The 17,764-nt window shown below is 40.2% G+C and overlaps 1 protein-coding gene across 1 annotated transcript in view; it reads left to right on the top strand.

Annotated features, from left to right (window-relative positions):
- LOC125642683 (connector enhancer of kinase suppressor of ras 2) overlaps positions 1-17,764 on the top strand; it is a 545,814-nt gene that overhangs the window by 362,103 nt on the left and 165,947 nt on the right. The window contains exons 10-11 of the mRNA XM_075132431.1: positions 4,532-4,665; positions 8,074-8,279. Coding sequence (XP_074988532.1) covers positions 4,532-4,665; positions 8,074-8,279 — 340 coding nt within the window. The remainder of the gene's footprint in view (positions 1-4,531; positions 4,666-8,073; positions 8,280-17,764) is intronic.

The raw sequence follows: 17,764 nt of genomic DNA, 5'->3' as shown, positions 1-17,764 counted from the left end.
CTCTCTTGCTTACACAACTTCTAAACCAATATAACCCCATTGATTTCAGTTGAGTTTTTCCTAATTTACACTGAAGTGAGACCAAAATCAGAGTCTATATTTATAGATGGTCTTTTGGAGATGTGGAAGCATGAAAATATTGGCTGCCCATCAATAATCATGAGTAACCCCACAACCTCTGCATATGTGTGATGATTTCCTTTATTAACCCATCACTGATAATTATTGAATGTACAACACCTGGAAAGCAGTTCTTCAGAGCAGTCAGTTTTCTAAAGCTAGAAGATCAGTTCTAAAAGTATGGCTCTCGTGGTGTTAATTCTCCTTATGACATTAAAAAACCTGATACCTCTTGCAGATAAATATTAATTACATCTGTTTGTCACCAGAGATCCTAGAAATCAGTTTGTCACAGAAAAACACAGAATTTGCATTTTTACAGAGGAAAAAATAAAAACATGTATTAAATATTAACTAAATTTTACTGGAAGTACCAGTGTCACTTATTCAATGCCTGGCTGGGGCTCGGGCGGTCAGCCCTAGGCAGCTCAGGCTGGGACTGAACACCCAAGCTCTGCCAGTTTCAGCCCCAGGTGTCTGGTGATTCATTTAGTACAAAGAGCTCGATAATGGAGACTTTGATAAATGGGGTTCTACTGTATATCAATAAAACATTGTGTTCAACTGATACCTATATATATTGTGGCTAGAGAAACTAAAGTTCAGCATTTAATTTTAATCATGGAAAAACGTGGATTTTTATGGGGGGTTTTTATCAGAATTTGGGGGGGGTTTTATCACAGAAAATTAGGATCCTTGTTTATCACCTTTCATCCTGAAAGATCGTAGCATACTTCACAATCCTGAAAGAATTACTGACCATAGTGTGTACAAACAAAGCTATTGAAATAATGGTGGAGTAGTAAACATAAAATCTGGTCGTGTTTTAGGCTGCACAGCAGTTGGGGTGGGGGACATTTTTGGCTAAGGACATTGAGTGAAATCCTCACTCTTGTGAAAAGTGTTATGGGATCTTTTATGTTTACTAATGGGGGATGGAATTTTTAGCATATCATTGAAAATACCCCCACAAATGAAACTACATGGTGTTCAAATTATCTGCATCTGAAAGATTAAGTGCTTAGTCAGGATTCAAAGATGTGGTTCTAGATAATTCTGGTATTCCCCACCTGATTCCTAGATTCACCTGGTTTTCCGTCTAGCCTGCTAGAAAACTAGCTGCATGTATTTAATCACATTTGTGTGTCTTCAAACTAGAGGCTTCCACATAAATAATCTATACAACCTGCCCAAATATATATATATCTCCATGCCCTAAATACATATACAATGGTCTGTAGATAGAGATACTATATTGCATCTATGAAAAACACAGTTACAATGAAAATGTATCCTTATATCTAGGAGCCAGTAATTGTTTGATTAAAATATGTCCTTAACTTTTTGTACTTTAAAATTCATTTATATTATATTTACCTTTTTCATAGCCCTTCTTTATTAATTAATTACCTATAGCAACACCCACAGGGTCAGTCTTTGATGCTTCTATATGCAGGTGTCATATAAGGTTAGGACATTAACATAATATCTCAATTCAGCATGATTAGCTCATTCTAACTACTTGTAATGATACCATCCTGTTAATAGTAATATTGCAGGGTGTGGCTCCCAAAACAGATGTGAGAAGACAAGTCATTGCTGATTACTGTGACTGGTAGTAACCTGTACCTTTTTATATTGTGAATAAAAAATCTAGCTTGGTTTCTCAAATAGTGATTTATATCACAACATCAGTTAAATAATATCACAACTGTGAGTGGGACCTTTGCACTGACATTTGTAATATATTCAGCCTATTATTTAACATATTGTTTGTTCATTTCTATATTTCCCCTATTTCTGTGCTCTAATATGAGTCAAATTGTATTAGACAAGAGCTTTGTAGTTTACTGTGTTTGCTGGCTTCATGTTACATTTTTGCCAGTGTTAAATCATTTTGCATCATCTATTATCAGTGTATGTGAAACAGGGGCAAGTAGTGTAAGTAGCCAGATGTCCTAATCCTAAAAAATAATATAGTCCTAGAAAAGCTAAAATTAGAAACAGAAAAAACACTTGGAGAAAAAATTACAAGTTTAAAGACTGCAGGTTCCACATTTTTTTTAATTCCCCTCCCATCTCCAGCATTGCTCTAAATTAACTTTTGGAGAGAGAACTGACAAGAAGAATGCTGACATCTTCTGTCTATCTACATAAAGACTAGTATGAACAATCATAGAGTTTTCTAGAGTATACCACCAGTATTCCTGAACACTGAGCTGGAGGAGCCATTCTTTTAGGGGTGAGAGGGTAGTTCAGTGTCCAGGCTAGTGAACTCTTAATTTCTCTGCTGATACTGCCAAAAAGGTTTATCAGTTATGATGGTGGTTTTAGTTATGTGCACATCTGTCCACTAGCAACTGGAGTGAAACCATCAACAGATTACTTAAAGCAGCAATCTGCTAGCAGTAACCAACAATGACTAGTGCTGTGAATTAATGAATGATCACACAAGTGACTGGTGTGTATTCCATTACCAATCCCTTGAGCCATAAAGTTGTCTCTGAAAAGTTCTGTGTAGTGACACATCTCAATAGTGTACAGATCTATATAATGTCTGTATTTCTCTTCCCTTTTTATACTACAATAAAACATTTGCATGAAAACAGTATCTTGGGCTCTATGTGGATGGAATCAATTTCATCCAAAGTGTCTGGGCTCTATGCAGACACAGTGAAGAGCAGTAAGGGAGGTGTAGTCCATCTCCCCAGCCCTTAGGCTGGACTAACAGCTGTAGACCTTCCATGCCAATTGCATGGGGTACAGAGGCCACTAGATCAATATAAACACAAATCCAGGGATCCTTCTCTGGCTCATCTTGAAATGCCCTTGGACTGCTAAATAGCCTCTGTGCATCAGTATAATGCAGGGGTGGTGCTGAGCCCATTTCTGTGTCATACAGGAAGTGTGCAGTGCCCTGTATGGGCATGCAGACAGTTGACCTCCCACAGAGAGCCCATTCAGAACATTATCTGATACTATCCTTCCAACCAGGGATGAACTTCACTTTTTTTAAATAAGATGTGTGCTGGTGATGTTTCTGCTTATTCCTCAGATTAATTTATATTTCATTAATTGTGGCCTCACAATCAGTTGGCATGGAGCCACAAATGTCACAGACAGGATTAGGCTTTCAGATAAAGAATAAGGAGCAGCTGGAGTGGATGGGCCAAAGATCCGGTTTCCATAGGAATCCTGTAGTTATGTCCCAAAGGGAGAGGTAGGAGTGGTAAGAAGCCTTCCCTCCCATCCCCCAATATTATGGTTCTGAACTCTTTCATTTAGCATCCGTATTGTACAGTCTATAATTAAATACAATTAAAGCATGGGATACAATTAAAGCATTTCCACTATAGAAATTCCCTCTTCAGATACAGCCAAGAGAAAATCCTATTTGGAAACAACTAGCTTCTGTATATAATTAATTCCATTCCCACTGACAAATCTCAACTTTTGGAGCAACTCCACCCCTTTTAGCAGGGAATAAATACTATACATTAAACTTATGGGTGTTGTGTTCCCACAGGAATAGAGAGGAGAACTATTGAAAGTACAGAAATATCTGCTTGAATTAGTAATAGGCAGGCCATTTCTCCAGTTTTAAATCGGACAGTCCTGTTTTTTCCCCCCAGGTTTGTCCCCTGTCCAGTACTGGTATAAAACTGTATTTGGTTTTGCCTCATAAGATGGAGGCTGTCATTTTGAAGAGCATGCCACTCTGCCCCACTGGTGTGAACTTGCACGAACCATGCGTGCGAGATCATGACAGCAGAGGTGCGGTCATGAAGACAGGGGAGGGTCAATGCCGTTTTCAGAAGTACCAGAATGTCCAGTGTTCTGGGCATGCACCAGTGGCCACCCTAATTAGTACGGGGGGGTGATCAGTTGGAGAACATAAACCACGTGCTACTTACTTGTATTTTAATAATGGCTATCCCGCAGTGCAGCACTGGGTGGGTTTAACATACCCCAGTGTTCTAAGTATTCTCTAATCTGTTGCTTGTTGTTTTGAAGTTTAAAGATCATACTTTTTTGACTTACAATTTTTAAAACTTTCCAAAAGACATCTTGAACACTAATACAGTGTTAGTCTCTAAGGTGCCACAAGTACTCCTTTTCTTTTTGTGAATACAGACTAACACGGCTGCTACTCTAATACAGATATGTTTGCTTTAGTTCAGCCTCTTCCACCAAATAACTTTGGTCTTGCAATGCTTACAAAAGCAGGGGGAAATTTCAACAAACATCCCTTCTGCAAGAAGCTGTAATTATGGCTAATCCAAAAGAGAGAGCAGCCAAGAGAATGGTGATCCCCGCTAAGAAAACACAGTTTAGCTTTGTGAGAGCACCACTGAAATGTAGCATGGAAATGATGAGTTTCATTTTTAATTTGTTTGTTTCTCTTTCACAGCCTGTGATTCCAACCAGTCCAACAAGCAGCTCCACAACTCCAACCAGCACAATGGGCATGTCCTCAAAAATTGACAGCTCTGCTCTCCAGGACATTTTCATCCTCTCTCCCATGTCAGGACTTTATGGTCCAAGGTAAATCTCCCAGTGAATCTGAGCATTCTCAGACAATGTTAAAACAGAAACAATTTACTCTTTCCTTCCACTTTATGTATAATCAAATATTTCAAGATGTTGTACAAGGCGTTTAATTAAAATAAAAAGCTGTAAAGGAGTGGCTATATATAGGAAATGTCATAACTATCATCCTCCATGCAGCCATGAAAGTCTAGCACTATTCTGAATTGCTAGCTAATGTGCAGCAGAATTAAGAGGAAGGAATATGTTAGCCAGGATACCAAAATTCGGAGTGACTTTTGTTTTTAATAATGTCATAGCACCTTTTGTTTCTACTTAAACAACTGACTGGGAGATGACACTGTTTTAGACCCTGGTCCAGAAAAGCACTTAACCAGGAGCATAGGTTTAATCATGTGAGAAGTCTCATTGACTTTGGTGAGACTCTTATGTCTTACTCAGAGGCTTGCACTTTTAGTAGTGATGTAGTAGTCCCTCAACCCCTGTCTGCCGCCTTTAAGGAGGCAGCCAGATAAGCCCTTTCTGGCTTTTCAGGGATGGCCAGCTGGTATGATTCCTCATCTTTTGTTTTCAGGGGACCAGGAAGGGTAAATCTCCCTTTCCCCATCCACAGAAAATACCTTCAGATAGTACCAGTGCATTCTAAGGCATCTCTCAGCTCTAGAATGAGTTAGAAGCTAGCTCAGTCATTAGCAGAAAGATAAACTTGCAGTGTTGAGGACCCCACTGTTTCTGAATTGGACTGGGCAGGAAATCTGATGTTCTGCAGAAGTTTCCTATGGATTGTGAGAACAACAGCTTTACTTTGATGCTCTTCCTGAAGATAGAAGATAGTGGTAATATTGGGAGTAGGTCACCTACCCATGGCTTGAAGAGTGAGAAGCGTGAGAGAGTTAAGTGAACTCTGAAGATGTTGGAGGGTATGGAGTGGACATGACAAACCTGTGTTGTGCGGGGAAGCAACATCTGGGAACATCCTCTCTGGCACTGAAAGCACTGAGTGCCACACGATGGGAAAGTCAAGTGGAGGCGATAAAGCCTATCAAACACCAAATTGGGAAGATAGATGATGCCATAGTTGCCGTTATGGAGGATAATGCTATGACAGGAACTGTTCATGGGAGAACAATGGCAGAGGGAAATGGAATCACCAGAAACATACATAACTTCAAATTTCTGTGTGGCTTAGTGTTGTGGCATGACATACTGTTTGAAATAAATGTTGTAAGCAAGAGACTCCAAAGTGTTGACCTTGATATATCTGGAGCAATAGAACAACTGGACAAAGCAAAGTCATACCTACAGTCCTACCAATCAGGTGAAGGATTTCAAAACGTTCTGAAGAGTACACAGAAGTTGACAGAGGAACTTCACACTGAAGCTATTTTCCCACCCATTCAAGAATACAAGAGTCACCGAAGAAGAAGACATTTTGATTATGAGGCATGGGATGATCCCATAAGAAACCCCAAACAATCATTCAAAATTGAATTCTTTAACCAGGTGCTAGATTGTGCAATACAGTCCGTTGAAGAACGTTTCATGCAGCTCAAGGAACACAGCAGTATATTTTGGATGTTGTATGATATTCCAAAACTCCTCACTATACCAGAAGACGACCTACACCAGCAATGCAGGGCACTAGAGAGAGTGTTGACACATGATGATATGCTCGATATTGATGCGAGTGATTTAGGTGATGAACTGAAAGCCCTTTCAAGATACATTGTTGCTCTGTGCATACGTCTAACACTTCCTGTAACAGTTGCCAGTGGAGAACGCAGCTTCTCCAAGCTGAAGTTAATAAAAACACATCTACGCTCCACAATGACACAGGAGAGGCTGGTCGGCCTTGCAACCATTTCAGTAGAGCATGATCTGGTCCAGACTGTACCTTCAGGAAGCAGTTCAAATCTTTGCAACCAAGAAGGCACAGAAAGCACCACTTTGATTATTCAAACAGATACAAATGCCAGTGTTTACGATGCAGACAAGAAAAGTTACATTTGCTGTTCAGGCGTTTGGAAGTTAAGAGTTACTTAAAATTTTTGAACAAGTCATTTTGAGTTGTTAGTTCTTCTTTATTGGGGTAGGTAGCAGAGCAGTACCATGCGAGGGGTAGAATAGGAAGAAGGCAGAATTGAGACTTTTCAAAGTTTTGGCCCAAGTGAGGGAGCATGGGGGCGTCATTTGAGCTCCCTGCCTCAGGTGCCAAAATGTTGTGGGCCAGCCCTGCAGGACCTGCCCTTTGAAGGATGGAGTTCTTTAGTAGCAGAACTCATGGAACATTCCATTCACTAAAAGACTCATAGGCCACTCTGCAATCCTGGGGATATACAGAAGTTACATATGCTGGGTGTTTTCAGAGGCTTACATCAACAGAACCCCAGTGCACCCAGCCCAAAACATTCCTCTGTGCCTCCCAGTTCAAGGACCACAGCACTATGCAGTGGACTTACCCACCAGGGTAGATGCCAAGTTCAGGAAGGTGGTACTACAATATGTGTTTGACTAACGCAGCTGAAACTCCTCACCCATCATCCAGAGGGGACACTACTTGCCAGTCACCTACAGTAGGATCCACACTGACATATACTTGAAGAAGAAAGAACTATTACTTACCCTACGGTAATGGGTTATCCAAGATAATGTCAACGTGAATGCCTTGACCCACCCTCCATCCCCACTCTCTGAATCCTCAGCTGTCACAGGAATTGTGAGGGACCTGAGGAAGGGTTGCATCACTCCACCTTTTATGCCCTCACATACGAGCGTGAGGATGCACATGTTGCACGTATGGCCACAACAGATCCTGCTGTTCAAAATAATTTGATCTCGGGTCTTCGAGGCACCTGCAGATCTTTAGTGGGATTCACACCAATTGCAATATCTCAGAGAAACACGGTTAATGTCGGGTAAAAAACTATTCTTATTCCACAGTGACAATGTTGAGATTTGTTGCCTCTTTAACTTGGTGTAAAATTTAAGTACAGAGTCTTTGATGATCAGCACATTAGGAATTTATATTGGAAACAAAGTTTTTTCTTTTATGATTATAGTCAATGCCTATACTATGTTTTGTAAAAATGAGTACTTCTTGTCCCGTAAGTCTGATAAACACTAAAATAATTAGCTGAAATGAATAATTTTGCTTTCAAAGAAAATTTAAAAAAATGGTCAGCACTGCTTTCTATTTTGGCAGCAGGTACAGTCACTTTTTTTTTCAGTTACTGCCAAATAGTGCAAAATATCAAATTTCTCATTCACATAATAAATGGTATCCTAATGACAACGCACCATTGTTTAGAACAGAGTGGGAAGTAGAACGTCCACTTTAGGTCTTCATCATTAAGTGATCCTTTCCCCATATCTCTTTGGATTATTATTTTATGTCAATATTTTTAGGGATGAAATTGGAATAATGTCTTGTGATGACATCAGCAAATATGGAAAGTCTGGAATGAAAGGCTCCGAGTCACCTAGCTACTTTCTGGAGCATGAAAGTGGGAAGTATTACACATTAATTGAAGATGAGGGCCATCCAATGGTCTCTGAGTATGAGAGAGGCAGAACCACAGGAGTTCGGAGAAGAGAAAAGACACCAACTCATGGTATGTTTGATTGCTTTGGTCTTCAGAAGTTGACTGGATTAACAAATTGTATCCCTTTATTATTTACCAACTCACAATCACTCTGTGACCTGTTTGGGACCAAAAGTTGATAGAAATATGCTTTTGCTTTGAATAGTAACTGGATGTTAGTATTATTAAATGTTCAGGATCCAAGGTACAAGATTTTTTTAATACATTATCTACTTCAAAGCCACAAGATTGTGTGTAAAAATTATTTTAAAAAAGTTTAATGGATGGGGAGATAGAGCCTACTTTCACTTATTAGTCTCTACCTACAGTCTCTTAGAGAGATTCCTACCTACAACTTGCAGAATTACTAAAATATTATGGAATTGCCTGAAAAGGCATTGTAAGAAGATGAAAGCATCTGCAAAATGAAATGTTATCCCTAATTTAACCTTGTATTAAAGTAAATAATCACTTAGTACCTTGAAAGGTATTGTGCGGATTAGTTAGTTAATGCTTGCAATGCAATTTCAGATCCTAGGATGGTTAGTGCTAAATATGATTGCAGGATATTGTAACAATAATAAACTCTAGTTTTTATGTAGAAATCAAGTATTGTACATAATACATTGTAAAAGAGTTGCTGAGCTATAAATATATTTGTATCTATTAAAGATGAACATTGATGATCAGTGAACTTTAGAATAACATTACTGAAACATACTGGAAGCCAATTTACTCTTGTATTTGTGGTATTTTTCTTTTCAGTGCAGTAGAGATTATTTTCTTGTTGGGGTCACACATCTTTAAGATGGTATGTCCTGAGCATATTTATAAATAGATATACACTTATATGTAACTTGTAATACTTTGTATTGATTTTTATTTTTGTTTGGTTGAGAGAGTGACAACATTTCCCTGTCATTGTCACCAGTGAAAAGAATTACCCTTTCTGTCAGACAGGGCACTCCCTAAGAGGCTGGTTCTGTCCTCTGAGACATGCATACACTTCCCACTGAAGTCAGTCAGCAGCCCATATGAATGTTTGGGGCTCAATTTGATCCTTAGTCTTTTGTTTCACTTGGAATAATTCTAAATAGTTGCACCGATTACTGTCAGGAATTAATCACAAGTATCAGGTTTGTCCCTTCTGCTTCAACTTTCTGACTTCCACTTCCCATCATGCATTTGAATTATTGTTGAAAGAAATTATGATAAACACTGTAAGAAATGGCTTCTGGCAAACTCATTAAAAGCAGAGTTGGAATCTGTGCAACGTACTTGCATTCCTCTGGGAAACTGTAAAAACACAAGAATCTTCCACTAATGATTTTTTTAGGTAATATATATAACTTTGTAAACCTAAGCACATGCTACTCTTTACCTGATGACAATTTTGCTGCACAGGAACTAACTTTAATAGTAAATAAGGTGTACACTGTGCATCTTGGAGAGGTTCTCTTCGGTGTTGTTTCTCTCCTACTGTACTTATCTTATACTAATTTAGTTTGTGCAGCCCCCATGTAAAGCACTAGCAGAAACTAACAGCAAGGTGCTGAATTTTAAATGAGATTTCAGAAAAATGCATTTCTGGGACTTAATGCTGCCACCTCTTCTTCTCCATAGAAAGCATTAAACCAATGCCACTCATGAAGATAATCCTGAAGTTAATGAAAGAGGAGAGAGGATCCAATATGGCCTGCTTTCCCTAAACTCCTGGCATTCCTGCATGTTTGGGGCTTAGTTGGCTGTTGGGAGGACACATAGCCTGGATGCACCCACTCTACATGACTTACTCCCATAGGAAAAAAACATTAGAATTGCCAGCGAATTTGGTTTTGGAAATTAAGGATGCTCACTGGTGAATCTGGTTGATATGTGGCATTTATTTGTAATATATGAACAAAGGACTAATAAGAATATGACCGCATAACTGGCTACACTACAGAAGCAGGATTTTTGCTACAAAGTCAGTGGATACCACAAGCCATCTATGGTTAAGTATAAGAACTGGTTTCTATGCAAGCCTGACTAACTGCACAACTGGTATATCTAAAAACCTTAAAATGGGACTGGCATATCTCCACATATGTACACAATCTCTTTAGAGACAGGACTAGGCAGCAAAGAATTTACTAGGCCGTTGAGGGCAACCATGAGAAATTTCTCTTCTTGGACTTTCTCAAAGAGAGCAAATCTGGAAAGCCCTTAAATCCAAGATATTTGGAGGAGAAACTTAAACCTATAGAATACTACTTTTTTAAAAGACATTGTTTCATGTTCTCGTTTTTCCTTCCCTCAGAGAAGTATTTCCATACCTAAATTAGTCTTCTAGGATAATAGGAAAATATTGATCAAAATGCATCTCCTTTTCTGTCTCACTCTTAATCTTCGGAAAGTGTCTTCACTTGGTTCCTCAAGATATTTCAGGAAATATCTTAGTACTACTCAGATTTTAGACTAGCAGCAGAAGTCCAGATGGAGATTTCAAACTTTAAGTTTGGCGATAATTGGACTTGAGGTTTTGATTTGGCTCATTATAAAGATAGGGTTCATTTGCAAAATTAAGTTTTGTATTAGAAATACCACCCAAAGAATAGGGAACTTGATCTAGGTTTGTAATATTTTTTGAAGTAAACTTACAAGCACGTGAGAAAAGCTTGTTTCATTTGGTGTATTGTTTTAATGTGAGTGAAAAATTCTTGCAGAATTCACATATGTTCTGATAAAGATTTAAACATCACATCCAACTTCTCAGTGGAATAAGTTCTGTGGTCACAATTTCTGCATAAGTAAATATGCATATGCTATATTTTTTCTAGACTACACAAGTTAAAAAATGAGAGGGGGGGATTTTGTATTGTGCTTTGAGACACTCTGATAGAAGGCAACAGTTAGAGAAGAAAAGAGTATCATTATTAGTGCCTCTCTTTCTGTTTATGTTGAATCCATACCAGCAATTATTTATAAGCATGCTTTTCTCTTACAATGTAGACAGGGTATATTTTGCCTCTGAAGAGCATGTTACAATCATGTTATAACTCCATTGTATACTATACGTAGAGAAGCAAGTTTAGGTCCTTAGCTGCATCAGTGGTCTTCTCGGTGGAACTGCACAGAGAAGAAGACAAGCCATCTTTGCATTCCCCAGTGATTCCTGGAACTACAAAAGTCAGATTGAGGCGTTCTCTAAATTATGCCACACTGCAATGATGATTGTCAAAGGGATTTCAACAGCTGGGACTTGCTGAAGTATATGATGTCATGACCACACCCCTCCCCAGAAATGTTCCCAGTATGCCCCCTACATCAGGACTGGGAGTGGGGAAGAGACAGAGCCTGCTACTCTCTGCAATCCAGAGATCTCCCAGGCAAGGGACATTCAGGTTTCCAAATGCTTTGCATTGCTTTTGTTTCAAGAACAGTCCTCAAAAAAATTCCCAGTCCATGCTAATCAAGTAAACAGTACTAGGGCTTGCCAACAACAATGGTATTTAAATATGGTGGTAGGTGGCACAGTTTCAACCATGGTATGGACAGGGCCTTAGTTAAATGTCATTCTGTTTCCTGATAAGATTGGAGAAACCTTAGTAGATCATTTGTCTCTGTAGCATATTTCCAGTATACTGTACAATCAGACACTATAACCTGCACAATGCTCGAAAGAGTAGTCACCAAATTAAAACTGAAGAGTAAGACTCCATATTAATACTGTTATCATTCAGTTTTTATCATCTCCCTGAGCAAGTAAATCCCACAGGCTTTTACCTTAATATAGAATCAAAGAGAAACCTGAATTGTGTTTGAAATGTGAGCCAGTAATATGGATTTGGCTTGCTTTCATAAACTCATACTGTTCAATGACCTGTAGTTAGAACATCAGGTAATGTGTGTGTGCACGCCAGATTCCAGTACCATTTAAACTTTCTTCTTACGCTCATGATGGGACCATTGTGTCTGCTTTCCACAGCTTTGAGAAATTGTTTGAAAACTTAGAATGAAAATTTAAAAAAAATAAAAAATAAAGCAGCAGCACAGGAAAAGGCCTTGCAGAGTAAAGAAAAAGTGAAAACAAACTGAAAGCACATTTGTATTTACCTCTGGTGCTTGTAGGAGAAATTAGTAAAGCAAGAAGTTTTAAACACGTGTTGTTAAAAGGAAGCTAAGCTTTCTAACCCTGAGAAGAACTTTTTAGTTTTATTTTTATAGTGTGTTTTAAATCTCTCGTTTTAAAGAGCCACTTTTGTAAGCTTCAAGAGTTATGATAAATGATTGTGTTTATGCTTTCAAGCTATGGTTTATCTTTGGTTCAATATCTAGAAGCTTGGGACTGTTGCTGGAGCTGAATACCCAGGGTAAAGAGGAAAAAATAATATTTAAAAAATTAAATATATTTTAAATCACTTTCCTAGTTGAATAGTCTGTTCTCAGTGTTTGTGGGGTTCATACAAACTGCAGTTCAGAAATTCCTACAGGGGATTTGCCAAAATACGAATGATGGTCATAATCTAGTGCCTATCACAGCTGGTAGATTTAATGAATCTGCCAGAAGTCCCTGCAGTTCTTCTTCAGGTATGGAGAAAGTAGCCAGAGTGTCAGAACTAAATACAAAGTGGGAAAGGTTATTAAGCATAAGGGTTTCGCACATGCTGTAGGACACCACTTCAAATAGAGTGGGTAGCTAAGGTTTAGCAGGTAGTACGATATATTGCAAATTGTTGTAATGAACTGTAAAACTGGTGTGTCTTTTTAGTCAATGGTTTTTAGTGTCCAATAGAGTTCACAGAATCATAGAATATCAGGGTTGGAAGGGACTTCAGGAGGTCATCTAGTCCAACCCCCTACTCAAAGCAGGACCGATCCCCAATTAAATCATCCCAGCCAGGGCTTTGTTAAGCCTGACCTTAAAAACTTCTAAGGAAGGAGATTCCACCACCTCCCTAAGTAACGCATTCCAGTATTTCACCCTCCTAGTGAAAAAGTTTTTCCTAATATCCAACCTAAACCTCCCCCACTGCAACTTGAGACCATTACTCCTTGTTCTGTCATCTGCTACCACTGAGAACAGTCTAGATCCATCCTCTTTAGAAGTGCGAGCAACAAGAGTGATGTAGTGGTGGGAGTCTGCTATAGACCACCGGACCAGGGGGATGAGGTGGATGAGGCTTTCTTCCGGCAGCTCGCAGAAGCTACTAGATCGCATGCCCTGGTTCTCATGGGTGACTTTAATTTTCCTGATATCTGCTGGGAGAGCAATACAGCGGTGCATAGACAATCCAGGAAGTTTTTGGAAAGCGTAGGGGACAATTTCCTGGTGCAAGTGCTAGAGGAGCCAACTAGGGGGGGAGCTTTTCTTGACCTGCTGCTCACAAACCAGGAAGAATTAGTGGGGGAAGCAAAAGTGGATGGGAATCTGGGAGGCAGTGACCATGAGTTGGTTGAGTTCAGGATCCTGATACAGGGAAGAAAGTTAAGCAGCAGGATACGGACCCTGGACTTCAGGAAAGCAGACTTCGACTCCCTCAGGGAACAGATGGGTAGGATCCCCTGGGGGACTAACATGAAGGGGAAAGGAGTCCAGGAGAGCTGGCTGTATTTCAAGGAATCCCTGTTGAGGTTACAGGGACAAACCATCCCAATGTGTCGAAAAAATAGTAAATATGGCAGGCGACCAGCTTGGCTTAACAGTGAAATCCTAGCGGATCTTAAACATAAAAAAGAAGCTTACAAGAAGTGGAAGGTTGGACATATGACCAGGGAAGAGTATAAAAATATTGCTCGGGCATGTAGGAATGAAATCAGGAGGGCCAAATCGCACCTGGAGCTGCAGCTAGCGAGAGGTGTCAAGAGTAACAAGAAGGGTTTCTTCAGGTATGTTGGCAACAAGAAGAAAGCCAAGGAAAGTGTGGGCCCCTTAATGAATGAGGGAGGCAACCTAGTGACAGAGGATGTGGAAAAAGCTAATGTACTCGATGCTTTTTTTGCCTCTGTCTTCACGAACAAGGTCGGCTCCCAGACTGCTGCGCTGGGCATCACAACATGGGGAATAGATGGCCAGCCCTCTGTGGAGAAAGAGGTGGTTAGGGACTATTTAGAAAAGCTGGACGTGCACAAGTCCATGGGGCCAGACGAGTTGCATCCGAGAGTGCTAAAGGAATTGGCAGCTGTGATTGCAGAGCCATTGGCCATTATCTTTGAAAACTCGTGGTGAACGGGGGAAGTCCCGGATGACTGGAAAAAGGCTAATGTAGTGCCAATCTTTAAAAAAGGGAAGAAGGAGCATCCTGGGAACTACAGGCCAGTCAGCCTCACCTCAGTCCCTGGAAAAATTATGGAGCAGGTCCTCAAAGAATCAATCCTGAAGCACTTACATGAGAGGAAAGTGATCAGGAACAGTCAGCATGGATTCACCAAGGGAAGGTCTAATCGCCTTCTGTGATGAGATAACTGGTTCTGTGGATGAAGGGAAAGCAGTGGATGTATTGTTTCTTGACTTTAGCAAAGCTTTTGACACAGTCTCCCACAGTATTCTTGTCAGCAAGTTAAAGAAGTATGGGCTGGATGAATGCACTATAAGGTGGGTAGAAAGTTGGCTAGATTGTCGGGCTCAACGGGTAGTGATCAATGGCTCCATGTCTAGTTGGCAGCCGGCATCAAGTGGAGTGCCGCAGGGGTCGGTCCTGGGGCCAGTTTTGTTCAATATCTTCATAAATGATCTGGAGGATGGTGTGGATTGCACTCTCAGCAAATTTGTGGATGATACTAAACTGGGAGGAGTGGTAGATACGCTGGAGGGCAGGGATAGGATACAGAGGGACCTAGACAAATGGGAGGATTGGGCCAAAAGAAATCTGATGAGGTTCAATAAGGATAAGTGCAGGGTCCTGCACTTAGGACGGAAGAACCCAATGCACAGCTACAGACTAGGGACCGAATGGCTAGGTCCCTCGGTATCCTATCCCTACCCTCCAGCGTATCTACCTCTCCTCCCAGGTTAGTGTCATCTGCAAACTTGCTGAGAGTGCAATCCACACCATCCTACAGATCATTTATGAAGATATTGAACAAAACCGGCCCCAGGACCGACCCTTGGGGCACTCCACTTGATGCCGGCTGCCAACTAGACATGGAGCCATTGATCACTACCTGTTGAGTTATGAATTTAAGTTTCCAGACTTGTCTTTTGAAGGTGCTCTGCAGGTTTCCTTTGAGGACAAAGACTGAGAGGTGAGATATGGAGAGTGATCATCTTGTGAAAAGTGTTCACCCATGATACGGTGTTTTTGTGTCTTTTATCATTTTATGTGTGAGTTCATTCAAGAACGTAGTGATTTTCTGGTTTCACCCACATAGCTGTAGCTGGGGCATTTGATGCACTAATGCGGTACACCACATGTTGTAATAGGCATGTGTAGGACCCATGGATCTTGAAAGGTATGTTGGGGTGGTGTTGATCATCACAGCAGTGGAGATATGTCTGCAGGTTTTGTATCTGTTATGATGGCAGGATCTGGTGCTGCTTTGAGTTGGTGTGTTCTGGTCTGTGTGAAGCTTGCTTCTGATGATGTGCTTGGTGAGGCTGAAGTGTTGTTTGAAGGCCAGAAGAGGGAGTTCAGGAAATATTTCTTTCATGACATGGCTGCTGGATCTATGGAGGTTGTGTGGTGATTTGTGGGTTTTTTTTGTATATAGTCATTTATACGGTTCCATTGTTGAAGCTGATTGTGGTGTCAGGGAAGTTGACACTGGTGAGGGAATGTTCAGAGAGAGTTTGATGGATGGATAGCGATTATTAAAATTGTGGTGGAAATCTATGAGGGAGCTTAGGTTGTCTGTCCAGAGGACGAAAATATCATTGATGTACCTCAGATATATCATTGGTTTGTGGTAAGTTTTTCCAGAAATTCTTCCTTGAAATGGCCTTCGAAGAAGTTGGCATAATGGGGAGCCATCCTAATACCCAAGGCTGTTTCCATGGTTTGGACAAAGTGTTTGTTGTTAAATGTAAAGTTGTTGAGGGTGAGGGTGAAATGGATGAGTTTGGCAATGTGTTTGGGGTAGATTTCTGAGCATTGTTCATTATCTTGTGAGTATTTGAGGCAGGCATCGTTCCTGTCATAGTGAGGGATGTTGTTGTGTAGGGAGGTGACATCCATGGTGGCAAAGATGGTGTACGGGGGAATTGGGGGGGGGGTGTTAATGTTGCAAAGTTTCTGGGAGAAGTTGGTAGTGTCTTGGTGGAAACTGCCCTTTTGTGTAGTAAGTGGTTTGAGGACAGTTTCTATGCCTCCTGATATTTCTTCAGTAAGAGTGGCCTGATGTGATGGGTCTGCCGTGGTTCCATTGTTTGTCTAACTTGGGAAACATGTAAAAGGTCCCTGGGGTGAGTTTGTGAGGAAAGAGGTTGTAGTGTTTTTCTTGGAGTTATTGTATCTGAGCATACAACAGATGCATAGAATCTATAAGCTGTGATGCTGGGGTCTGTAAAAGAGTGTCTGCTACGAATAGATTTTTCCCAGGAATGTAAGTTAAATCCATTAACCTTATCAATAGAGATTGGCATCTCAGCAGTGCTTGATCTAGGTCTTTTCTGTTGGTGAGGGCTATAAGTGGTTTATGGTCTGTTATCAGTGTAAAAGAATCCAGTCTTTACAGATATTTGTAAAAGTTCTGACATGTCCATATGCTTGCCAGGCACTCATTTTCAATCTGTGCATGTAGTTTTTCTGTTTCTGTGAGCATGCAAGAGAAAAATATAATTGGCTTCCACTCAGATCCTTGTTGCAGCAATATGCCACCTAGACTATAGATGCTTACATCCACCCTGACCATTGTGGGTTTGTTCACATCACAGTACTTGAGAATTGGAGCTGTTGAGATTATTTCCTTCTTGAAGTCAATTTCTTGATGTGACCCCATAGCCGCACTGTGTTGGACTTTAATAGTTCATTCCGTGGTTTTGTCACTATAGAAAGATCTTGTGGGTATTGACCAAGGTAATTTACCCGCCCAGTACATGTCTCGGTTCTAGTATATTTATTGGTGTTTTCAACTCCTGAATTGCTTTTACTTTCTCAGATGTAGGACTGATTCCATGTATTTTTATTGTCTGTCCCAAAAACTCAATTTGGTATAGACAGAAAACATACTTATCCTTATGTAGCTCCAGTCCAGACTGACTGATTAAATGTTAGAGGTTTTGTTATATTCTTTGGTTGATGATCCATTTATCAAAATATTGTCCATGAAAACTACAACTCCATTTGAAAAGGAGTACTTGTGGCACCTTAGAGACTAACCAATTTATTTGGTTATGAGCTTATGCTCAAATAAATTGGTTAGTCTCTAAGGTGCCACAAGTACTCCTTTTCTTTTTGCAAATACAGACTAACACGGCTGTTACTCTGAAACTCCATTTGAGTTTATTAACGGTTCTACCATCTTTCTTTGGAAAATTTCAGGTGCACTGGTAAACCCCAAAGGTAATCTTCAGAAGCAAAATATCCCAAAGGTTGTGA

The sequence above is a fragment of the Caretta caretta genome, chromosome 9, assembly GCF_965140235.1.
Source record: "Caretta caretta isolate rCarCar2 chromosome 9, rCarCar1.hap1, whole genome shotgun sequence".
In the NCBI taxonomy this organism is placed as follows: Eukaryota; Metazoa; Chordata; order Testudines; family Cheloniidae; genus Caretta; species Caretta caretta.
The sequence above is the reverse complement of the archived record's forward strand: the minus strand, read 5'-3'. Positions and strand labels throughout refer to the sequence as shown.